Source organism: Gouania willdenowi, chromosome 13 (assembly GCF_900634775.1).
Source record: "Gouania willdenowi chromosome 13, fGouWil2.1, whole genome shotgun sequence".
In the NCBI taxonomy this organism is placed as follows: Eukaryota; Metazoa; Chordata; class Actinopteri; order Blenniiformes; family Gobiesocidae; genus Gouania; species Gouania willdenowi.
The window spans coordinates 222,683-249,498 of record NC_041056.1 but is presented as its reverse complement, the minus strand read 5'-3'; the positions used below and the strand labels follow the sequence as shown (position 1 = coordinate 249,498).

At 37.1% G+C, this 26,816-nt stretch overlaps 1 protein-coding gene across 1 annotated transcript in view; it reads left to right on the top strand.

Moving 5' to 3' along the window:
• LOC114474183 (ryanodine receptor 1-like) overlaps positions 1-26,816 on the top strand; it is a 183,148-nt gene that overhangs the window by 16,488 nt on the left and 139,844 nt on the right. Inside the window, 28 exon segments of the mRNA XM_028464287.1 lie at positions 2,331-2,409; positions 3,238-3,350; positions 5,360-5,459; positions 5,526-5,622; positions 5,703-5,777; positions 6,319-6,475; positions 8,625-8,789; positions 9,187-9,308; positions 9,395-9,581; positions 12,259-12,394; positions 12,464-12,559; positions 13,949-14,067; positions 14,136-14,269; positions 14,928-15,169; positions 16,350-16,542; positions 17,773-17,989; positions 18,061-18,165; positions 18,258-18,361; positions 19,304-19,387; positions 19,463-19,622; positions 19,708-19,855; positions 20,664-20,869; positions 22,380-22,554; positions 23,433-23,641; positions 25,425-25,771; positions 26,111-26,246; positions 26,309-26,469; positions 26,552-26,714. Of these exon segments, the coding sequence (XP_028320088.1) occupies positions 2,331-2,409; positions 3,238-3,350; positions 5,360-5,459; positions 5,526-5,622; positions 5,703-5,777; positions 6,319-6,475; positions 8,625-8,789; positions 9,187-9,308; positions 9,395-9,581; positions 12,259-12,394; positions 12,464-12,559; positions 13,949-14,067; positions 14,136-14,269; positions 14,928-15,169; positions 16,350-16,542; positions 17,773-17,989; positions 18,061-18,165; positions 18,258-18,361; positions 19,304-19,387; positions 19,463-19,622; positions 19,708-19,855; positions 20,664-20,869; positions 22,380-22,554; positions 23,433-23,641; positions 25,425-25,771; positions 26,111-26,246; positions 26,309-26,469; positions 26,552-26,714 (4,230 nt within the window).

Below are 26,816 nucleotides of genomic sequence, written 5' to 3'. Positions count from 1 at the left end.
TATAGCACCGTTATTATATCTATAACACCGTTATTATATCTATAGCACCGTTATTATATCTATAGCACCGTTATTATATCTATAGCACCGTTATTACATCTATAACACTGTTATTATATCTATAGCACCGTTATTATATCTATAACACCGTTATTATATCTATAACACCGTTATTATATCTATAGCACCGTTATTACATCTATAACACCGTTATTATATCTATAGCACCGTTATTATATCTATAACACAGTTATTATATTTATAACAGTGTTATTATATCTATAGCACCGTTATTATATCTATAGCACCGTTATTATATCTATAACACCGTTATTATATCTATAACACCGTTATTATATCTATAGCACCGTTATTACATCTATAACACCGTTATTATATCTATAGCACCGTTATTATATCTATAACACAGTTATTATATTTATAACAGTGTTATTATATCTATAGCACCGTTATTATATCTATAGCACCGTTATTATATCTATAACACCGTTATTATATCTATAACACCGTTATTATATCTATAGCACCGTTATTACATCTATAACACCGTTATTATATCTATAGCACCGTTATTATATCTATAACACAGTTATTATATTTATAACAGTGTTATTACATCTATAGCACCGTTATTACATCTATAATACCGTTATTATATCTATAGCACCGTTATTACATCTATAGCACCGTTATTATATCTATAACACCGTTATTATATCTATAGCACTGTTATTATATCTATAACACCGTTATTATATCTATAGCACCGTTATTATATCTATAGCACCGTTATTACATCTATAACACAGTTATTATATCTATAGCACCGTTATTATATCTATAACACCGTTATTATATCTATAGCACCGTTATTATATCTATAGCACCGTTATTATATCTATAGCACCGTTATTACATCTATAACACAGTTATTATATCTATAGCACCGTTATTATATCTATAACACCGTTATTATATCTATAACACCGTTATTATATCTATAGCACCGTTATTACATCTATAACACCGTTATTATATCTATAGCACCGTTATTATATCTATAACACAGTTATTATATTTATAACAGTGTTATTATATCTATAGCACCGTTATTATATCTATGACACCGTTATTATATCTATAGCACCGTTATTATATCTATGACACCGTTATTATATCTATAGCACCGTTATTATATCTATAGCACCGTTATTACATCTATAACACCGTTATTATATCTATAGCACCGTTATTATATCTATAGCACCGTTATTATATCTATAACACCGTTATTATATCTATAACACCGTTATTATATCTATAACACCGTTATATATCTATAGCACCGTTATTATATCTATAGCACCGTTATTATATCTATAGCACCGTTATTACATCTATAACACAGTTATTATATCTATAGCACCGTTATTACATCTATAACACCGTTATTATATCTATAGCACCGTTATTATATCTATAGCACCGTTATTACATCTATAACACCGTTATTATATCTATAACACCGTTATATATCTATAATACCGTTATTACATCTATAACACAGTTATTATATCTATATCACCGTTATTATATCTATATCACCGTTATTATATCTATAGCACCGTTATTATATCTATAACACCGTTATTATATCTATAGCACCGTTATTATATCTATAACACCGTTTTTATATCTATAGCACCGTTATTATATCTATAGCACCGTTATTACATCTATAACACAGTTATTATATCTATAGCACCGTTATTATATCTATAACACCGTTATTATATCTATAGCACCGTTATTACATCTATAATACCGTTATTATATCTATAGCACCGTTATTACATCTATAATACCGTTATTATATCTATAGCACCGTTATTATATCTATAGCACCGTTATTACATCTATAACACAGTTATTATATCTATAGCACCGTTATTATATCTATAACACCGTTTTTATATTGATGACACCGTTATTATATCTATGTGTTATTAAACTATCTATAACTCTGTGTTATTATACTATCTATAACAATGTTATTATAATATCTATAACTTTGTGTTATTATAATATCTATAACACTGTGTTATTATAATATCTATAACTCTGTTATTATACTATCTATAACACTGTGTTATTATACTATCTATAACACTATGTTATAATATCTATAACTTTGTGTTATTATAATATCAATAACACTGTGTTATTATAATATCTATAACTCTGTTATTATAATATCTATAACACTGTGTTATTATCATATCTATAACTCGTTATTGTTTGTACCGTAGTATCTGAGCTGTTTGACCACATCGCGCTCGCTCACAGACAAGTTGGCCTTTGACGTGGGTTTACAAGAAGACTCCATAGGTGAGGACGTTGAGACACTGATAAAAAGGTTTAATTTGTGACATCACATCCTGTTTGTTGACCTGAGAGCAGCTTAGATCAGCTGACAACATCTTATGAACCTGTGGGTGTATCAGTTTAACTGGTGATCATTATAACTGGTGACAGGTCACAGCAGAAGTAACTTCATCTGAACCACTTTTTAAAAATAATAATAAAAAAACGTAAAATATGACTGAATAAAATTATATTTTTATTTTATCTATATATATATATATACATAGATATATATATATATAGATATATAATTCAAGGTTTCATGGATTTTTGATCGTCATAGAAGGAAATAACGTCCCCAAGTTCCCTGTTAAGCCCCTTTAGAGTAAAAGAATAATAGTATAAAGGAATAAAAACAGAAAAATACCAGTAATAAAAATAAAATACATAGTAAATAATACAAATATACAATTATATACAAAACAGTAGTGACAATATCACAGGAATACTGTAGATATAGAGTGCATGAAGAAGCAGAAAGCTCAAAGAGCTTAAATGATTAATATAATTTTTCAAATTAAAACACCACATACAATCTCTAGCAACTGTATTCTAAACTTTCTCAAATATAAATGTAGGTTAAATAAAAAGTGTGAAAACATCTGAGCTGGTGTGTATTGTCAGTTAGTATTTGTAACAGTATAACAAACAATATTAAAAAACAAACTAATAATTAATTTAATTGAAGTCAGCAGAGCAGCGCTGACTTTTAATATCTTGTGTATTTAGTGTTTAAAGCAGGTGTTGCTGCGTAGTGGTCGTAGTGAAATGTTGTGGTTGTTTCCTCTGAAGGTGAAGCCTGTTGGTGGACCATCCACCCAGCATCAAAGCAGAGGTCAGAGGGTGAGAAGGTCCGAGTGGGTGATGACCTCATCCTGGTCAGTGCGTCCTCTGAGAGATACCTGGTACGATTCTACACAACGTTGCACTTATCAGCACTCATTTATCCTCATTTATCCACATTTATCCACATTTATCCTCATTTATTCTCATTTATCCTCATTAATTCTCATTTATCCACATTTATCCACATTTATTCTCATTTATCCTCATTAATTCTCATTTATCCTCATTTATCCTCAATTATCCTCATTTATTCTCATTTATCCTCATTTATCTTCATTTATCCTCATTTATTCTCATTTATTCTCATTTATCTTCATTTATTCTCATTTATCCTTATTTATTCTCATTTATTCTCATTTATCTTCATTTATCCGCATTTATTCTCATTTATCCTCATTTATCCTCATTTATTCTCATTTATTCTCATTTATCCTCATTTATCTTCATTTATCCTCATTTATCTTCATTTATCCACATTTCGCCTCATTTATCCTCATTTAGCCTAATTTATTCTCATTTATTCTCATTTATTCTCATTTATTCTCATTTATCATCATTTATCCGCATTTATTCTCATTTATCTTCATTTATCCTCATTTACTCTAATTTATCCACATTTATCCTCATTTATTCTAATTTATCCACATTTATCCTCATTTATCTTCATTTATCCTCATTTATTCTAATTTATCCACATTTATCCTCATTTATCCTCATTTATCCACATTTATCCTCATTTATCCTAATTTTTCTTCATTTATCATCATTTATCCACATTTATCCTCATTTATCCTCATTTATCCACATTTATTCTCAATTATCCTCATTTATCCTCATTTATCTTCATTTATCCTCATTTATCCACATTTATCCTCATTTTTCCTCATTTATCTTCATTTATCCACATTTATCCTCATTTATCCTCATTTTTCTTCATTTATCATCATTTATCCTCATTTATCCTCATTTATCTTCATTTATCCACATTTATCCTCATTTATCCTCATTTTTCTTCATTTATCATCATTTATCCACATTTATCCTCATTTATCCTCATTTATCTTCATTTATCCTCATTTATTCACATTTATCCTCATTTATCCTCATTTATCCACATTTATCCTCGTTTATCCACATTTATCCTCATTTATCCTCATTTATCTTCGTTTGTCCTCATTTATTTTCATTTATCCACGTTTATCTTCATTTATCCTCATTTATCCAAGAGTTGTCCCTTTTCTGTGTTTATTGTCCCTTCAGCCAATGTCACCTATATTTCATCACATTACTGATTACTGCAGCACATTTGTAATCAGGAACTATTTAGATTTAAAAGTATGAATGAGGTCCTATTTCCTCCGTACAGCCCCCAGTGATGAGACGTTCTGTGCCGAGCGCACGTTGTACGCTCTGATGTGAACGTTTGAACGGTTGATAAATGAAGGTCATCGTCTCTCAACGTGTTCCCGACACCATCTATGTGCATGTGTGCTGAGCGATTGCCGTCAACTGACACTCCCAGTCGTCATCCTGGAACACTTGACATTTGTTGCCTCATCTTTCTCCTGTATCAACGAGTTATTGTTACAACTGTTGTGGAACAATTAGTGATCATGGTACTTTGTGAGTGACTGGTTTCTGAGAGGGGCTGGTCCTTACGGGAGATTTTTAAAGAAAACTATAGAAAGAATGTGTGTCTATGGTGCCCGGCAAGGGACATGGATGAGATTAAAAAAAGGGGATAATTAAGTCGGGGGCACGAGATATTAACATAGATGGTGCAGATGGAGAGCGCGCCCCGAGACGCCCAACCCACAGACCCACCCCTGCCCCGGCACGGGACCCGGTGCACCCAGCCAGCAGACCATCCGCTCCCGACGCTGGTCCGACAGGCCAATAGTCACATGTTCTGATAGTCACTAAATGATGTCATACTCCTTGCTTAACCTTTGTCCTTGTCTGCTATACTTTAAAAGTGTTGAGCTGTCGTACGAGTAACGATTACAAGTGTTACGGTTGGTTTAGTGACCATGTTAGATTGTGACTGGTTTCTGTTTCCTGTCCTCAGCATCTGTCCTACGCCAGTGGAGACCTGATGGTGGACGCCTCCTTCATGCAGACCCTGTGGAACATGAACCCCATCAGTTCAGGATGCGAGTTAGCTGAGGGTACGAACTTCCTGAGTTAACCAATGAGGAGCTTTAAATCTGAGCAGTTTTCTGTCCCTCTGACAGGGTTTCTGACCGGGGGTCACGTGCTCAGGCTGTTCCACGGCCACATGGACGAGTGTTTGGCCATCGCTACACCTGAGGAAGGAGAAGAAAAACGCAGGTGGGATGAGAACAATAAACCCTCAAACTAAATGAAATAAGGTATAAATACAAAGTATTGACTCCTGTTTATTGGTCCAGGCTGGCTCACTATGAGGGCGGGGCTGTTTGCAGCCAGGCTCGGTCCCTGTGGAGGTTGGAGCCTCTGAGAATCAGGTGAACATCACTTACCATGACACACTGATCTGTTTTTAGTCGTTTTGTTTGGGTTATTTAGTTATTATTTAGTTATTCACAGTCTTAAACTATTGTTTAACTCTTGAGTTTTTTTTAAATTATTTCTTGTTGTGACTCCTCCCAGGAAGATGTAGATGGTAAAAAAGGTGTAGTTTGGAAAAAAGGTCTTTGTTGAAACTGACTTGCAAAAAAATGCAAAGTTTATTAAAACAAGCAGAATCAAAAAACAGGGCAACCATAGACAGACGCCCTGTGAGAGCATCGGGGGTCAGATCATACTCATTGTTTTTATTTTTTATTATTATTTACCACATAAATACATCATATAATTCACAGTGTGTTACAGTAACAGCAGTAACTACCTTTAGGGGCTTCTTAATCTCCTTATCAATGTTTTAGATTATTATATAAAATGTTTATTTATGAAATATTTTTGACACTATATTCATAAACTCTATGGTTTTACATGATGAAGACAGTGTGAGTATCCAGTTTATTAGTGATGTTTGTGTTTCTGTAGCTGGAGCGGCAGCCACATGAAGTGGGGACAGTCGTTCCGTATCCGTCACATCACCACAGGTCGGTACCTGTGTCTGGACGAGGAGAAAGGCCTGATGGTGGTGGACCCAGAGAAAGCCAACACCAAACTCTCCGCATTCTGTTTCCGTGCTTCAAAGGTCAGGATTAGGATAATAATTATTACATGTATCATACACACACTTATTCACATAACATATTATATTTAGTTTGACTCTTTCCTTAAAGTCAGATTCAGTTGTTTGATGAGTAGCAGCTCTGAGCAGTGTTTCATGATAAACACCATCTAAGCCAGGCTTTAAAAACTGGTGGTCCGTGGACCACGTATGGCCCTCAGGATCATTTTGTGCAGCCTCCGAAGCAAATGCACAAAATCACTCCAAAAAAACACAAAATGGCACAATTTAAAATAATATATATTAATTTGACCTTGTCTGCTGTTAAAGGTCAATCTTTTTTATCATAACTATGCATGTTTTATCATTGCCATGAAATAAATAATAATCTACCTATAAAAGCAAGGGAGGTCTGTGTATGTGTGTGTGTGTGTGTGGCAAATATCTCCCTGACGTGGTACGAGTTCGACCTGAAACTCGGTCAACGGGTTCCAAGTAATTTGGTCATTTCAATTTTAATATTATTTCACTTCTGAACGGCCCTGAAATGAAACCTATTCAACTTTTGACCTCAGGGTGTGAGGGGGCGCTAGAGCACCATCTGTATCTATTTACTACACACCTCACTTCCTGTGTGTGCGTGAGCTCCTGTGGACTTCTCTTTTCTCTTTTGAGGAAAAATACTTTTTTACTGTTGTTTATTTGGTGATGACGTTTCAAAACGTTTATTTTCATGTTAGTTTGACTGTACGATATTTAGACCAGACAGACTCACCCTGAAGTTATTGACGACAAAGGCTGCTGTGTTGACAGATGTACATTTATCAGCAGCGTGTGTGTGTGAACCAACGGAGGAGATTAGTGTCCAAGCTAGAGAGTCACACACACACACACACACACACACACACACACACACACCGATCAGGTGCACTTCACCAGCGATCACTGTGTGTGTGTGTGTGTGTGTGTGTGTGTGTGTGTGTGTGTGTGTGTGTAACAGACCACCATTTAGTCCGTTACAGTCTGTGTAACGACACCCGTCCATTGGGTGGTAGTGACTGTGGTGTTATAGTCAGATCAGTAAACAGTGCTACATAGTGAAGGTCACCTGATGATTACTGCAGCTTCACTCACGTCACACCTGTTACTACACCTAACTACTGACAATAGATACATTTAGTGAACGTTAGACACACACACACACACTAAACAACAACAAAATGACTCAAAATACACTAAACTAAATACTTCTAATCCCACATGATTGTATACTTCCAATGGGCACTGTACATTACAGAAAAATACACCAAACGAAAAAATATAAAAATTAGTTTAGAAAAACAACACATTTATCATGTTGATGTCTCATAGAATTAAACCAGGGAAATTGCACATGCTATTTTACTTTGCACCTGCAAATTTACCCCTTTATAATGCTACAGAGTATGTTGTTATTATTATGCCCATAATTGACAACTCTTCTTAAGCTCCTCCCACTATATGAATACATACTTCAGACGGGCACTGTACTAGACTTAAAAAAAACATACATTTACAGAAAAATACACAAAATGACTCCTGATTCACACTACAATAGCAACAAAAACAATAATTATACAAAAATACACGACTCTAAAAAAACATACATTACAAAAAATTTAAATATAAAAACCGCAAACATTTATTCACAAAAAGACAACAGAAAGATACACGACTCCAAAAAACATACGTTACAGAAAAATACACCATACAAAAAAATATAAAAGTGATGATGAAGTCATGCACATGTCCCATAGAATTAAACCAGTGAATATACCCCTTATGCTCCCACATGAATACATACTTTTGACGGGCACTGTACTAGTAATAATGATAAAGAGAAGATATATAAAAAAAAAGAGGGCAGTGTTCCACCTGGGTGAGGGGGGAAAGGAATAGGGAAGAAGGAGTTTGGGTGGTACAATATAGAAAAATGCATAAAATGACAAAAAGATATCAAAAATAAACAAAATGACTCCATAAACGTACAAAACAGCAGAAATACACAAAACGATTATTATTAAAAAAAACCCAAAAAAACACACATAATGAATCGAAAACCTCACAGAACAGCATAAATAAATACAAAACAACAATAAAAAACAGAACAACCATTTGTCTTTCCTGTGAGCAGGAGAAGTCTGAGGTGGCTCAGAAGAGAGACGTAGAAGGGATGGGCATCCCTGAGATCAAGTACGGAGAGTCCATGTGCTTCGTGCAGCACGTGTCCTCTGGACTGTGGCTGACCTACGCTGCTCTGGACGCTAAGGCTGCACGTTTAGGGATGATGAAGAGGAAGGTAACGTAAACATTCAGACACAGAGCTTTCAGAAATAAAACTAAAGTCAAATAAATAAATAACCTGCACACTTTACAACCTGCCTTTACAGATTCATACGCAGATTATTGATGAAATTAATAAAATAAGATATATTACATAAATAAATAATAATAGATAAAATAAATAAGTAGAAAATAAATAATAATAATAATAATAATAAATAAAGAAATGAATAAAAGTAAATAGTTAAATAAACATAAATTTAAGAAAAAAAACATAAATAAATACATTTTAAAAATAATGAAAATAATCAATTAAAAGCAGGTTTTAGAAAGTTTCACTCATAATTGTTTGAATGATGAAGTCAAAGTGAATTGGACAGTGTGAGTACAAAGTACGTTTTGTGTATTTTTAGGTGATTCTGCACCAGGAGGGTCACATGGACGACGCTCTGACTGTTTCCCGGTCGCAAACAGAGGAGAGTCAGGCAGCGAGGATGATCTACAGCACCACGGGCCTCTTCAGACACTTCATCAGGTAAAGATCATCACTCAGGAACGTCCACCACACACACACACACACACACACACACACTCTGCATACTGTGATGTTGTGTTAACCAGGAGTTTGGACTCTCTGAGCGGGAAGAGCAAGTCCCCGATGGCGGTGTCTCTTCCTCTGGAGAGCGTCATCCTCTCTCTGCAGGATCTCATCTTCTACTTCCGTCCTCCTGAAGATGAGCTGGAGCACGAGGAGAAGCAGACCAAGCTGCGCTCGCTACGCAACAGACAGAACCTGTTCCAGGAGGAGGTGAGAACTCACTCACAGTTATGCTGCGCTCACACCGATACATATTCATGTCTGAAGCAAATATAAAAGCTCCACCAACTAGACTCACTTTGTTTTCACCATCAACTATGGAGGACATCAGTAAAACAATGTTCTTTACCTTCTGTGGAGGATGAAGAGCCGTCAAAATGTCAGCGTTCCTGATTCACCAGGTTAACCAGCGACGCATCAACTCCATGAGTTTCACTGTTTTCTTCAGGAGCAACAAATCCTTCCTGGAGCTCAGGGTGGTCACACACCACCACCATTATTTACTCCTCCGTGATTGAATGGTTGAAACGACCAGTGTCTGTGTTGACGTTCTGACGATATCGTCAACAAGGATTCTGATTGGTTTTCTCACCTGTGCGTCACATAGTGCTATTAAAAATATTGTGTGATTAATTAATTATGCTCTATGATTAATTCATCTAATTCATCTTTTTTTAATCTCACCTCAAAATTGCTGAGAAATGTCCTCAACTTCAGGTATTTACATTTAAATGACATTATTGTGGTAGATTGAAAACATTGTGTTTATAAAGTCATTTATTGTTTGTGACACGTTTCCATGTGAGACTATAAACCTTTAGTTTAGACCAGGGGTCTGCAACCTGCGGCTCTGGAGCCTCATGTGGCTCTTTGACTCTTTTGCAATGGCTCCTATAGCTTTAAAAAAACCTATTGAAATAAAGAGTTGTTATTTTCCTACAGAGGCTATTATTGATTAATGACAAATAAATTCAAGATATAACAATTTATTAACCTAAAATAAATCACGTTGTACAATGACTCAGCACATTCCTACAACATCTACAGACCATCAACTTTCCTCCACCTGTGACTAACCTTAAGTTTTAAATCCCTGGTAAGAAACTAAACCAACAAAAACACTATTTCTGGAAGAAAATACAGATTTTAATTGTGTGGGAACAGATTCATTTAACCACCAATGTACAGGTTAAATATGTATGTTTTATGTGTGGTAAGAAATGAGTAATTAGCATGTGTTGATCACATGATCATGTGTTATTATATTCATGTTACTTTTTGTAGCCCTTTAAATACATTAACTATAAATAATCTACTTTATAAACATTGTGTTCATGTAAACTGAGATGTGTAAGAATTTGAAGATGAAGATACTGTTTAGTTGTTATTTCTTGATGTTAATTTTTTTCATTTTATTTTAATCTGTTTTTAAGTTTCCATTTACATGATCAATATAAATCAAATCATGAAATCAAACATTATTCTATGTCATTTTAACTGTATAGAATTTCATTCACTGTATTGTCTTCATTGAGAAGGTTTTTTTTAATTTAATCCAGGTGAGATGAGACAAAAAGGTTGCCCTGTTTTAGACCATCAGGGAAATATTGATGTTTACTTTAGTCAATCTACAAATAATAGAAAATGTAAATGAAATAAAACATCAGGTTCATATGTAGTGCTATATGTTAGCTCATCATAAACAGTAAGATTTTATGATCAATATAATTAATGAACACCAAACTTGTTGTTTTTCTCTCCCCGTCATTTTGTCCAGTGCGTATTGTACGTGCCACTCTGTCTGTTGGCTCGTGTACCTTCTGAAGAAGCGCTAGCTGCTACATAGTTAGCATTGAGGTGAAAAAGCTACGCTGGAGGCTAGCAGACCTCTGCTGATCCACATTTTTTAAACTAAAATTAACGCCCACAAAGACTTCTCCTCTGCTTCTACCATAGTTGATGCATCAGTATTATGGTTATACTGGGAACGTGTGGAAAGAAAAAGGTTCTGCACTGTTTGTGGTGCAAAAAGAAACGATTAACGCGATTCTTTTTTTTTAGTGCACATTTTTCCTGTAATTAATTAATTGCAGTTCATGCGTTAAAGTGACAACCCTACACGAAGCATGCCATGGTCAACGCTCTTATGGCGCAGATCAAACCATGCCCCGCCCAACAGGAGAAGAATGATCCTCTCACAGCGTCTGTCCCGTTGACTTTATGTATCATCTGGTCGCACAAACATTTTGTGATGCATCCGGTGTGAACGCAGCATTAAGGGTGTAAGAAAAAATCGATTCAGCGATATATCGCGATATTTCACAGCGTGATTATAAGATCAGTTCAAATCAGTTTGTAATCATGTTTTTTTTTAACGGAAACATTTAACTGGACTAAAATATGCACAGCACATCAACACCTATCACTAGGTGAACACATTGGATGCTTCACTCCTCAATTTTAGCTTTATTTTCATTTTTTTTTTAAAGAATTTAAGAACTTAACAGAATCAGTCAGTTTGATAAACATAGCACTTGTTTTTGATATTTGTACTTGAATTACAGTTAGTTAACATTTACTTGTTCTCATAAGTTTAAAAGAAATGAAATAAATTGTATTTCATACCATTTTGTACTTTTTAATTCTGTAAAGGTGAAGTTTGTAATTATTGATATTGCGATATATCATATTGTTCAGTATGGGGATATATCGTATCGTCAGATTCATGGCAATGCACACCTCTACTGTTCATATCTATAATTACATGTAATGTGTTTCCTGTGATATTTAAAGCACTTTTGGGCCCACCTGGACCCCCTGGTGACCCAGGTTTGGCCCTCAGACCATATATTTGTCCCCTGTGGTGTAATGAATCTGTGTTAAACAGGGAATGATCACCATCGTGTTGGAGTGCATCGACCGTCTGAACGTGTACAACACTGCTGCTCATTTCTCTGAGTTTGCCGGGGAAGAAGCTGCTGAGTCATGGAAGGAAATCGTCAACCTGCTGTACGAGCTCCTGGGTAACGGAAGCAACCGTAAAGACGCAGTGGTACATTACAGGAAGTGACACTAACACTGCTGTTTGTCAGCCTCTCTGATCAGAGGGAATCGCTCCAACTGTGCTTTGTTCTGTGACAACCTGGACTGGCTCGTCAGCAAACTGGACCGCCTGGAGGCGTCGTCAGGTACCGACCAACGAGTCCATCCATAACACCTTCATCCTGACTTTAATTCATCACATAAGGAACCGTTCACAACCTGGTATTCATCTTTTTTCATTCACGATATAACAAAGGTTTCCAGGTCTAACATATAACAATAATTTAAAGTCTACTGTATTTTAATGTATAGCTTACGTTAACTTTCACACCTACTGCCCCCTTCTGACAGAAAGAGGTACTGTATTCATCACTCAATGTTCCTTCAATCTTTATCACATTTCATACTTGTTACATGGTTAATAATCTAAATAAGAGTGTTAAAAGTGTGAAATAATAGGTATAATTTTATAGATTTATATATATATATAACTTTATATTTATATATATTTAATTTGATATATATTCATGTTTTATTAATTTATTTTCATATTTTTATTTTATATATATTTTTATTTTATTTAAAATATCTATAAATTTTTTTTTTTTTTTCAAATTTAGATTTTATTAATTTAATTTAATAATTTTGGAGATGAGGTTCTGCCCCAGGTGGAGGAGTTCAAGTACCTCGGGGTCTTGTTCACGAGTGAGAGAAGGATGGAGCGAGAGATCGACAGGTGGATTGGTGCGGCGTCTGCAGTGATGCAGAGTCTGCACCGGTCCGTCATTGTAAAGAGGGAGCTGAGCCAAAAAGCAAAGCTCTCTATTTACAGGTCGGTCTACGTTCCAACCCTCACCTATCGTCATGAACTTTGGGTCATGACCGAAAGAACAAGATCACGGGTACAAGCGGCTGAAATGAGTTTCCTCCGTAGGGTGGCTGGGCTCTCCCTTAGAGATAGGGTGAGAAGCTCAGTCATTCGGGAGGGGCTCAAAGTAGAGTCGCTGCTCCTCCGCATCGAGAAGAGCCAGATGAGGTGGCTCGGGCACCTAATTAGGATGCCCCCTGAACGCCTCCCTAGTGAGGCGTTCAGGGCACGTCCCTCCGGAAGGAGGCCCCGGGGAAGACCCAGGACACGCTGGAGAGACTATGTCTCTCGGCTGGCCTGGGAACGTCTCGGGGTCCCCCCGGAAGAGCTGGAGGAAGTGGCTGGGGAGAGGGAAGTCTGGGCCTCCCTACTGAGGATGCTGCCCCCGCGACCCGGAAACGGCTAAGCGGGAGAAGATGGATGGATGGATGGATGGATGGATATTCATATATATCTTTATTTTATATATGTATATGTATTTAATTTAATTGATTTAATTTGATATATTTGTATATATATATATATATATTGCATTTGTATTAATATTATTACATTTTTCAGGTGATTTTTTTTTGCTATAATATAATGTAAAGTTCATAGAATCATGAAATGTAAAGAAAAAGCTGGTTAATTAATACCAAAGGCTGATGATTGTGTTTACACTCAGGTATTCTTGAGGTTCTGTACTGTGTCCTCATTGAAAGTCCTGAAGTTCTGAACATCATCCAGGAGAACCACATTAAGTCCATCATTTCACTGCTGGACAAACATGGACGGAACCACAAGGTGTGTCTGATGTTCTCCGTCGTCCCCCGGGTTCATTCCTCAGCAGAATAAATGTGTGTGTGCTTCAGGTGCTGGATGTGTTACGCTCTCTGTGTGTGTGTAACGGTGTCGCTGTGAGGTCCAACCAGAACCTGATCACTGAAAACCTGCTGCCGGGACGTGACCTGCTGCTGCAGACCAACATCGTCAACTATGTCACCAGGTACGTTATTTATTTATGGAGCGTAATCACTGAGGGTCTGCGTACGCGTACACAACACTTTATCTGAAGGATTTCAGTTAAACTCAGTTAAGTTGATTTAAGATTAAGTTAAGTTGAGTTGAGAAATGTTGGGTTGGCTTAATATAAGTTAAACTGAGTTGGGTTAGTTTAAGTTGAGCTAAGATTAGTTGAGTTGAGATAAGTTAGTTTGAGTTAAGAGAAGTTCAATTAAGTTGAGTTAAGAGATAAGTTAAGTTGGGTTTTAGTTTGGTTTTTATTAAGTTGAGCTAAGTTAAGTGAGTTGAGTTGAGGGACGTTGAGTAAACATAAGTTGGGTTAAATTAAGTTGAATTAAGATAAATTGAGTTTCGTTAAGTTAGGTCGGGATTTAATTAGGTTTAGTTGAGAAAAATGAAGGAAATAGTTGAGATGATGAATAATGTTCAGTGAAGTTCTAGAAAGATGTGATAATGAAGATGAGTTGAGTTAATACGTAATATGAGATAAGTTAAATGATTACACGGCTCTGAGAGCAGAGGAAATGATTGATGAAATAATCTTTATTATATATATATATATATATAAAATAGGGAGCATTGCTGCTGTATTTCTGATCATGTGACCACTTCATTGTGTTTCCTGTTTCCTGTGCACTCAGCGTGAGGCCCAACATATTCCTGGGGACGTGTGAAGGATCCACTCAGTATAAGAAGTGGTACTACGAGATGATGGTGGACCACGTGGAACCCTACGTGACGGCACAGGCCACTCACCTGAGAGTGGGCTGGGCCATGACGGAGGGCTACAGCCCCTATCCTGGGGGCGGAGAGGGCTGGGGGGGCAACGGAGTGGGAGACGACCTTTACTCGTACGCCTTCGATGGACTCCATCTGTGGTCGGGTAAGATGGGTTGGACCTCAGAGAGTTCAGTCTGGAGTTCACATTTGTTTTCTTCAAATTTCTTGTTTATCAGTGTCTGTAATTTTTTTCTTGATGTTTGAAACCCCTTCATGAAGTTCACTTTCCTCAAAGTCTGCAGGTCTCCAACAATATACTGTAAAAGCAGGTTGTCCAGCTGTAGCTGGGAGATAACGGCTACTGTATGTCGTTAGTATGATTTGGGTGGTTTTCTGTACAGTCACTCACACATACCTTGAAAGGCTTTAGTTCATTGTGTCATCTGAGCTTTGATGTTGACGTTGTGTACGGAGCTGCTTCTTGAAACACAGCGGGCATAAGATTTTTCCCACCTGGATCATCACTGACCTTTTCATAAAATGATTTTGAATAATCATATGAAGATACAGTATTAATCGTGGAGGCGGAGTCTGGGGTAGTGCTGCTGCCTTCCATTTGTTTTTGATGAGGCGTGCAGCGGTTCCACTCTGTGGTGGCTGCTGGTGCCAGATGTTTCCCCTACATACAGTATTAAGGCCTGTTTACGGTGTGGGTTAGCCGAGTTTTCACCTGGAAGGCTCTATGAAATCTCTCTGTTACTAATGTAACAACACATCATCAGTACGGCAGAACTAACCTGTCTCACCGTATACGGTCTAAACCCAGCTCACCTTCCACTGGAGATTTATTCCTATAACAAGGAGGGACTTTTTTCTTCCTACTGTCACTAAATCCTTCTTTCTTTGTTACTACGGACTTTATATTTTCTTCAGCGCTTTGCGATGACTTTGTGATATATAAATAAAGTTGTAATGAGCGCGCTCACAGTAACGTTCATCAGGCAGAAATACAGTACGTTCAGTTCACGTTCCCCCAAAATATGAATGAGTTCATGAACAAGCATTCACTGAACTCGTACAGGCACAACACTGCACACTAACACACACTAACAACACAACAACAACACAGATACGCAAAAAACACAAAATGACAACATAAATAAAAAATATGACACCAAAAACATACGTTTTACAGAAAAAATACTCAAAAAGACAACAACACACATACACAGAATAATGTTCTTTCTTGTATTAATGCTCAGATTTGTCATTATTCTAAATGCTGACACACACACACACACACAGAGCAGTGTGTAGTAACTAGTTGTTCCTCTGTCCTTCAGGCACGTTGGCTCGTCAGGTGGCATCGCCCACCGCTCACACGCTGGCAGCAGACGACGTGGTTAGCTGCTGTCTGGATCTCAGCGTTCCCAGCATCTCCTTCCGTATCAACGGCCATCCTGTTCAAGGAATGTTTGAGAACTTCAACGTGGACGGACTGTTCTTCCCCGCCCTCAGCTTCTCAGCAGGAGTCAAGTAAGAGACGCAGAACGTTCACAAACTCAAATCCACTATAACCAGTAAAAAACCAAAATACATCTTAATGTAAAAGTTAAATGTAAATCTAAAACCCAATTTCCAGTTATGTAAGCATACGCGTCCCCAGGCCCCGCGGGCTTGGCCCCCTAATAAACAAAAAACAACCACTGTACTGTGTTCTTTAACACAGGATGATACTAGCTTTGAGCTGGTGAAGCTAATGTAAACAAACCCACGCTGTGCACACGACTCACCAGCAAACAAATAAAGTAACAAGTTAAAGTTAAAGCTAACTTAAACTTCAGGAGAAGGCTGAGCCGTCACCGATAATTTCTTTCTTTTTAAAGACAAACCGTTGATCTGCTGAATAAGAGGCTACTTACCTTGTCAGCGTGTATCGGCGAGAACAAACACAAACCATATGCTGGGGGAGGCGGCCTGTGCCAACAGAGGTTGCTAATGGGTGGAGCTACCGCTATCCAAACACTCACCGTCGCTGCTCCTGGAGGGCGACTGCTCCGACCTATCACGGTCGTGGAGCTCCTAGCGACGGTGACACCTGAAGATATAAACGTCCTCCAGGTCATCCAGGGGTCATGGGTGACATTGTTGGTATACATACTCGCACTGCGCATGCGCAAAAGGGAATATTCAGTGCTTAAAGCGCCGCCCCTGGTGGTCAGCAGGGATGAAATAGAACGAGAAAGTCTTCGTTACTATGGCAACCATTGGATGTGTGAGTTATGTGAATGAAGCATCCCTTGACTAATCACTAAGCTACAGTTTATCAAACATGTTTATATTTTCTCTCATTCACACTAGGAAATGTTTACGTTTTGAGTTTTTCAACTTTGAGGTAAAAATAAGAATAACGTTTTTGTAATTTTTGAAATAATTGAAGAAATAATTTTTTCAAATTAAAATACCACACAATCTCAAACTGTATTCTATACTTTCACTTCCTCAAATATCAATCAAACAACAAAATACAGTTTAAAAATATCACTATATATCACAAACTAATCACAAATTAATCATTTCAAAATGGGATCGTGACCCAAAAAGGTTTGGGAACCCCTGGTTTAATGTCTCATAAACTTTATACATTTTTATCATTCTTCATCCCTCCAGATTTTTAGTGCTGAAATGTAAACAAAATCCTCCATTTCCTGATTGATCAAGATCAACAGCCAATCAATAAGTTCCAGGTGTGTTTCTGTGTGTCAGGGCTCGCTTCCTCCTTGGTGGACGTCACGGAGACTTTAAGTTCATGCCCCCCCCGGGTTACGCCCCCTGCTACGAGGCCTTACTGCCCAGAGACAGGATGCACATCGAGCCCATCAAGGAGTACAAGCACGATTTCAGCGGCGTGCGCAACCTTCTAGGCCCCACCCAGTCCCTGACCCACACCGCCTTCACCCCGTGCCCCGTGGACACGGTCCAGGTAAGACCAGCACTCTGAGACCCCGTAAGGAACGTGTTTGAGACGTCTGGTTCCTTTGCTCTGCGGGTCAGATCGTGTTGCCTCCTCACTTGGAGCGTATTCGAGAGAAGCTGGCGGAGAACATTCATGAGCTTTGGGCCATCACTCGCATCGAGCAGGGCTGGACGTACGGGAGCGTGAGTAGAACCACATCTGCACCAATGTGTGCGTGGAAGCTTCTCTTTAATGATCTAAGTTGGTCTAACAAACTCTGTGTCTCCAACTACAGTTCAGGGACGACAATAAGAAGCTCCACCCATGTTTGGTGGATTTCCAAAGTCTGCCTGAACCGGAGAGGAACTACAACTTGCAAATGTCTGGAGAGACTCTCAAGTACGTTTACAGCAGTGGTTCCTGACCTTTTTTTAGGTCGTGACTCCATTTTTATACGACTTATTTCTAGGGGTCTGCCATCTAAGGAACCTGACGGTTCAATTCAAGGTGCTACGATTTGATTATTCAACGATTGTCACGAAAGATGAATCTATGACCACATGGGGCAACAGTTCCCACTCTCCGGTTTGGTAGTAGACAATGAAGCAGAGAAGAAGAGCTTTCCAAAGGGGCCTTAACTCTTCCTTAAACAGTGCGCTGACATGCTCTGGTGGCTGAAGTTAGTTAGACTAAATCACAGACTGTTGAGGGACTCTATCCTATCCTCAGCCTTCAACAGTTTGTGATTTACTCTCCAACTTCAGCCACCAGAGCGTGTCAACGCACTGTTTAAGGAAGAGTTAAACTGGGAACTGTCGCCCCCTGTGCTCACAGATAATGTTTTGTTTTTTTTATTCTCTTTTCTGTAAACTAAAGAGGTTTACATCGACATCTTTAACTTTTCCTGATTATTTAAAGCAACCAGATGCACAAGTTGGTATTTTGACTAAATCAGACTGAATCAATCACAGGATTTCAAGATGGAGGAACACAAGCTCTAAAACTGTAAAGTAGTCCCATTTTAAAAGTGAATAAAACAAATACTTTTTTAGTTGTAGATCTTCTAATAAGGACATTTCAAACATTTATAAAAACAACTGACGATCCTTTTAATGACTTTTGGATTTGAATCTCCTTATTTTTCTAATAATAAAATAGGTTTTTCGGCCTGGAAGAATATTCTGATTAGAATTTAAAAAGGATTGATTGTGCTGCCCTACGTGGAGTTTAAAGATTCTTAGATGAAGGAAAAGTTTAAGGAAGGAAATGGAACTTCAAAGGCTTTTTTGTCATTGGTTTAAGCTTCTTTTTTTTAGCTTTTACTCATTGTGTTTGCGACAGGACGCTCCTGGCTTTGGGTTGCCATGTTGGAATGGGTGATGAGAAAGCTGAGGAAAACCTGAAGAAAATCAAGCTGCCCAAAACGTGAGCGAGATGAACATCACGTGAGTGGTTGAGTTGGACGTCAACAGTCGAACGTGTTTCTGTGCTTCTTTTCAGGTACGTGATGAGTAACGGCTACAAACCTGCTCCTCTGGACCTCAATCACGTCAAACTGACCCCCAACCAGAACCAGCTGGTGGAGAAACTGGCAGAGAACGGTCACAATGTGTGGGCCAGGGATCGGGTACGACAAGGCTGGACCTACAGCATCGTACAGGTGGTTATTTCACTCTGATTATTCCAAATAAACATCTGCGTTTATTGGCGGAATGAGAAGAGTCACTTTTGGAATTTTTTTTCAGGACATCGTGAATAAGCGAAACCCTCGTCTGGTTCCGTACAACCTGCTGGACGAGAGAACCAAGAAAACCAACCGAGACAGCGTCAACAACGCCGTGCGCACGCTCATCGGCTACGGCTACAACATCGAGCCTCCAGACCAGGAGAGCAGTGAGTCCGCTGGGCTGAGGATTTAGGGTTTAGATCTGGGGTCACATGCACAAGGATTTGATCCTAAAGTGGAACTAAACCCACTGGTTTTTGCTGAAATGTCAAAAATGTCTTAATTAGGGGCGTGGCTCCTGGAGCAGTTAAGACACGCCCAGTCTATACTATAAAATTTCCAAAAAATAATCTATGCTATGCTAACTAGCTACATTTTACAACACAATACGCAAAATTGTAATACTTTTGATAAAATGTCAAGAGTTGGACATACAGTATGTGGGTCAATGACGTGACGTCTAACTGCATTTTATTTTGTAAAAAGATAAATATGTAATAATTTAGTATACATGCTCACTTTGATTTAAAAATGAATAAATTAAAAATGTTACTTATTAAATTGATTTTATAATTGAATCTGTCTGGCCATGACTGCTGTTTTTAAAAACATACTTAATATATTATATATAATAATATGTATATTATATTTTTTCTTTTTATCATAATATTCATGCAAATCTTGCCTGATGATGCTCATTTTATGAAATATCATGTGTAGAACATCCTTATACGTCAATGTATTCAACAGAAAATAGTGGTTTTGGGCTTTAATTAATCTTTAAATGAGGATGATCAGAATAATCCCAAACTGTGATTTTACTGTAATCTGAAGCTCAGATTTAAGTTTTAGTTTAGTGTTAATCTGTTAATTATGCTTAAATCATTAGAATCTCTTGCTTTTATTGGATAATTGCACGTAATGTGTTACATTTATTAACATTTAATTGTCTTTGATGTATTTTCTCTCCTCCAGCTGGTCACGGCCTGGAAAACACTCGTGGGGACAAAGTGCGCATCTTCCGAGCAGAGAAGTCCTACGCCGTCACTCAGGGGAAGTGGTACTTTGAGTTTGAGGCGGTGACCATCGGGGAGATGAGGGTGGGATGGGCGCGACCAAACGTCCGCTCTGACACCGAGCTGGGGGCCGACGAGCTGGCCTACGTTTTTAACGGCAACAAGGTCAGAATCTACATTCGGTCCTTAATTATCAGTTATTAATCATCTCCTTAATCGCAATATAGTTTGATAATGCACGTAACAATCTTACTATTAATATGCATAATACAAATTATAATCATACGTTTTATTTGAAAGACATTCTAAAGGTGTGTTCACACCGAACGCGACTGAAGCGACTCAAGTTATCCCCCCTCAAGTGACGTGACGTGTAATTTCAGCAACGACGTCGCACAAAGTTGAAAAATATGAATTTTTTAAGCGACTTAAAGCAACAAATCCCTCGTCCTTCACTGTCTGTACAGCGGGGGCTGTAGCCCCTCCCTGTTCCCTCCCACTACAGTGCAGACGGCTGCAGCGGAGGCTGTACAACTTCCTCAGTTTATCGGGACAAAATGAAAGCGGTTAATTTCTGGAAAACCACAGTAACTACTGATCATAACACATTCTGAGTGACATCATCCTTTAATATCTGTTAGTTCAGCATTTAAAACATAAAAATGGATCAACCCTCTCTCTCTTTCTCTCTACCCTGTCACCAGCTCAACACACACACACACACACACACACACTGTTCCCTGGTAATGACGGAGAGGTGAAAGCGACCATAAAGCACCACTATGTGTAAGCGACTCATCAGGGGCGATTTAAGCAACTGCAGCGCTACGTTGTGTTTGGTGTGAACGCACGTTAAGACACTTTGCTGACAGGTGAAAATAATAACAACAATACAGTGGTAAAAATATAGAAATATAATCAGAAAAAGAAAAAAAAACATCTGGTTATATATTAAGAGTGAGTTTTGAGAAATTATATATATTTCTTTATTTTTACTTTATATTTCTTTTATTATTAAAACTAGAATCATTTTTATAAACGTATTTCTTCGAAATATTACAATACTATATACTATATATTTTTTCATCTAAATAATCACAGACTGTAATTAATTAATATTGATTAATCTAAAGTAATCTCATTACAGTATTTTGCACGAGAAGCAACGTTTTCCAATTTAAATGTATTTTGGTTTATGAATCAATGAAAACAATAAATGAGCTTTAATAACAAAATAGTGTTTATTTAATTCCATAACTGAATGCTAACATAATATTATTATTGCATTGTTCACAAAGCACTAACTTTAATTAAAATAAGCTGTATTTATGCTTTTCAGGATGTTTTTTAAACTTTCTCACACAAATGTATTTTTGTGTATTGAAATAAAAAAAACACTTTATTTTGTTTAATTTTTTATGTATGTATTTATTTATTTATATATATATATATATATATTATCCTTATTTATATTCATATACATAATTTATTTGTATGCATTTATACACATATGTTTATGTACTGTATGTATTAAGTTTTCCATGAGTTTTATTCTATTCTTATGCTTGTATGAAAATTCTGGGGTTGATTCTCATTCATCTCCTCTTTGATAAAGAAGTCTCTTATTATTATTATTATTATTAATAATGATTATTATTTGTTGACGTTGCTCCAGGCTCAAAGGTGGCACATCGGTAACGAGCCGTTTGGTCGTCAATGGCAGTCGGGGGACGTGGTGGGGTGTATGATCGACCTGACTGAGATGAACATCATGTTCACGCTGAATGGAGAGATGTTGATCAGCGACTCTGGATCAGAGATGGCGTTCAAAGACATAGAAATCGGCGAAGGTGAGAAATCGCGATGCTTTATTTTGTTACTCAGTGTAAGCAGCGTTATAAATATGTGCTATATTCTTATAGTAATAAAGTGTAAAAACACTCATTTTTCTTGTTTTAAATAAACCAAAAACTTTGCTTTTTTTCTCATGTAACAGTTAATTCACTAATCAATAACTGTTACATGTGTTTTTCATTATAAAACATTTAAATCCACAATAAAAATGGGAAACTTTTATCACAACACACATGAGATTATTAACATTGGTTTTAGCAATAATAATAATATTATATTTAGAATAATGACCAATCTGAACAGTAACACTGGAAACAACAAAGAGTTTGTGTTTTTTTTGTTTTGTGTTTGTGGAGTCATTTTGTATATTTTTAATTCCTTTTGTGTATATATATATATATATATATGTTTTTAATTTTGGTATTTTTATGATTTAGTGTATATTTGCGGCCGTTAGGTGTATATTTGAAGTCATTTTGTGTTTATTTATGGTCGTTTTGTGGTTTGTTTGAAGTCTTTTTGCCATTTTTTTCCAATAAATAATTTATGAAGGGCTTTTTTTAAGAGTATCACATGTTTTATACAAATATAGAAGAAAAAAAAAGCAATAACAAAATTAAAATAACCTGAAAAAACACATAAAACAAACTTGTAAAAAACACTTTTTGCCATTCTAAGTATTTTTGGATCACTTTAGATGTTTTTTCATTACATTTTGTACATTTTGCATATTTTTTTTTGGCGTCCACACAAATTTAGACCATGATCCTTGTTCCTAATATTTAATCTAAATAACATTTTAGAATCCAATCAAGTGGCACACAACACGCTACAATAAATGTTTTATTATAATGAAAAATTGTTTTCTGCTCAGGTTTCATCCCAGTGTGCGCTCTGGGCTTGTCCCAGGTGGGTCGGATCAATCTGGGTCAGAACGTCAGCAGTTTGCGCTACTTCGCCATCTGTGGCCTTCAGGAAGGATTCGAACCCTTTGCCATCAACATGAAGCGAGACATTACCATGTGGTTCAGTAAAAGCCTGCCCCAGTTTGTGCCCGTCCCCACCGACCACAACCACATGGAGGTCAGTCAGAACGTTGAAATAATGTGTACAGTAGGGTTACAGGCTTATAGAATGATTTAAGTCTTTGTTCTAAAAGCTGAAACATGTGCTCATCACTAAAGGACTGATGAGAAGTCAAGAGTTATCACAACTAACACCAATAACAATAACTGATTCTTTTTCCACAAAATTTCAGAAATTCATAAAAAATCACAGGAAGTTCAGATGAGACTCAAACCTGTCTCTGTTATCACGTTTCATACACAACAACCTATGGTCTATAAACAAGTCCATCACTGTAAGTTTTTACATATATGTATATATATTATCATAGACATATAACATATCACTGCTTTTTGCAGGAAACATGTATTTATGACTCTTATTGTTCCCTTATCAATAACAGTTGAACGGTCCAGATCGGATTATGAATATTCTTTGTAAGCATTGTATCTCCTCATTGCTTTGTTCAATCAATGAAGTTTTAAAATGCTGTTTATTAAGTACTTGATACTAATATAAGAAATTTGGTCAAAACATTAGCAGCTGTTATGCATATTGCTTATTGCATATTTCATTTTTCACAGGGAATTGTGGATTTTTTTCCATTTACAATTAAATTAAAATGTTTTTTATCCTCAGAGTCAATTAAAATTCTGTTTTCAATTACTAAAGTACAATTACACTTCACTCATTTACTGCCAATGACGTCTGTTGACATCAATTATGTTTTTGACGCTAGTTTAATTTAGTTCCAAAAACACTTTCTCTCTCTCTGCTCACAGTGATGGTGACTTTTGGCACTTTGGGGGCGGGCATCGCATAGACGGCCCCTCCTTTCTGATTGGTCACTTGAAAAACGGTTAGAGCCAATCAGAGGTACAGGAGGGCGTGTCATCACAGTGTAAAGTCTGTGACTGTTTCCTGGGACAAAAATATAAAGTTAATCTCAGATTTCATTTGATTTTATGCTGAGACCAAATTATGGAGCTAGTTTTATGTTTTCTGTGTTAGTTAAACTAACGTCTAATTTTCCTTAATCTGAGATGATTACAGAAACATAAATCTAATTTGTTCAGTAATATTAATATTATAAATATGAATATTATATTGCAACTATAACATCAATAATTAGGCCCATATGATAAGTGGGTTCAGACTTACTCTGGTGTAAAGGAGCAGATGAAGGAAAGATAATAAATAATTCCACATTATGGCATAAATTCTATATTTACATATGCAAATGTTAAATAAATAAAAATAAGTGAGGAAAGAAAAACTATTTGAAAATATAATTTTCATCATCATCATCATCGTCATCGCTCAGTGAGAGTAATCATAATTACTGAGCCTGAAATAAATAGTCTAATTAAAGTCAGTCAGTGTTAGCTTTCTGTTAGCATCTCTAATGCTAACGGCTTACAAATCAGCTGTAAAATACACTAAAGACTATTATCTATTATCTCATTTATTTCCTATCTATTGATTACCTTGTTCGGCTTCCTAATCATTAAATATTGGCTTCAATATTTATGGTGTGGGCGTCTGAGTCTTTTTGTGTCAGTGACCTCTAGATTTAATTATTTTAAATGGTAAAATGTGTGAAAACTTGATGTGAAACATATTGTATTAATTGTGTAGAACTGTACATATAGAACTGAAACATGGTTCAACAGTTTTGCGTTAAATTCTAATTGAAATTTTTTTTAGAATTTTCATGGCAATTCCAATTCCAAAGTCAATTATCTGAACTCAATTACATTTTAACCCTAACTACATTACAATTATAATGACTGTTTTGCAGGTTTCCCGTGTGGATGGGACAGTGGACAGCGCCCCCTGTCTGAAACTGACCCATAAGACGTTCGGCTCGCAGAACGCAAACACCGACATGATGTTCCTCCGGCTCAGCATGCCCGTCCAGTTCCACGAGACCTTTAAGATCACAGCGGGCACCACTCCGCTCACCCGGACCCTCACCATACCCGAGGAGGAGGTGGTGGTGGTGGAGCCCGACTCCGAGTTTGAAGTTCTGAAGAAGTCGGCGAGCCGGAAGGAGCAAGACGAGGAGAAGAAGGAGCCGTCCGTGACCAAGGAGGTGACGGTGGAGAACGAGAAGGACGCCACGTCAGAGAAAGGGAAGAAGAAAGGGTTAGAAAAAGAGTGTTGTGTTTACACTCCATATTATGATCTATATTAAAACCAGTAAAGTAATAATATTATATCATTATGATGATAAAACCAACAATAACAAAACAGTTTTTTTGAAATAACAGAAAATAATGAAAACAATAGAAGGCAACAAGTAAGAGTAATAATAACAATAATTATTATAGTATAATAATAATGTTGATCATAATTATGATCATAGCAAACAAACATAATTACAACTATAGGGATAAAAACAGCCATAGTAATAATAATATGAATAATGATTAAACCAATAATTATGAGTCATCGTCCTGATCCAGATTCTTCTTCTACCCTCAGGTTTTTCTCTAAAGCCAAAAAAGCTGCCATGACTCCTTTGGCTCCGCCTCCTGCCCCCCCAACGGTGCCTCGCCTGGTGGAAGATGTGGTTCCTGATGACAGAGACGACCCTGAGATCATCTTAAACACCACCACGGTGAGAATGACTGAAGGAGGAGGAGCTAACCTTCGATAAGATCTGATGTCTTTTCTCCTCAGTATTTCTACTCTGTGAGGATCTTCGCCGGCCAGGAGCCGTCGGGCGTGTGGATCGGTTGGGTCACGCCGGATTACCACCAGTTTGACCCAAACTATGACCTTTCTAAAGTACGCAGCGTGACGGTCACCGTAGGAGACGACAGAGGAAACATCCACGACAGGTCAGAGGCTTTATCGTAATGACTTCTTCATGTTTTTAGAACAAAGTTGGTTGAAGCATTATTTTCTATGATATTTGTGCAGCATGAAGCACAGTAACTGCTACATGGTGTGGGGCGGCGACCTGGTCAGCAACCAGCAGACACGTTTCAGTCAGGAGGACATGGTGGTGGGCTGCCTGGTCGACCTGGCCACCGGCCTCATGACCTTCACCGCCAATGGGAAGGAGATCAACACCTTCTACCAGGTAGAGTTGCATTACAATTACAGTCAATTACATTTTAAAATTACAATTATATTCTCATTTACTAAAGTTTAATTACAATTAATCACAATTGTTGAGCCAATA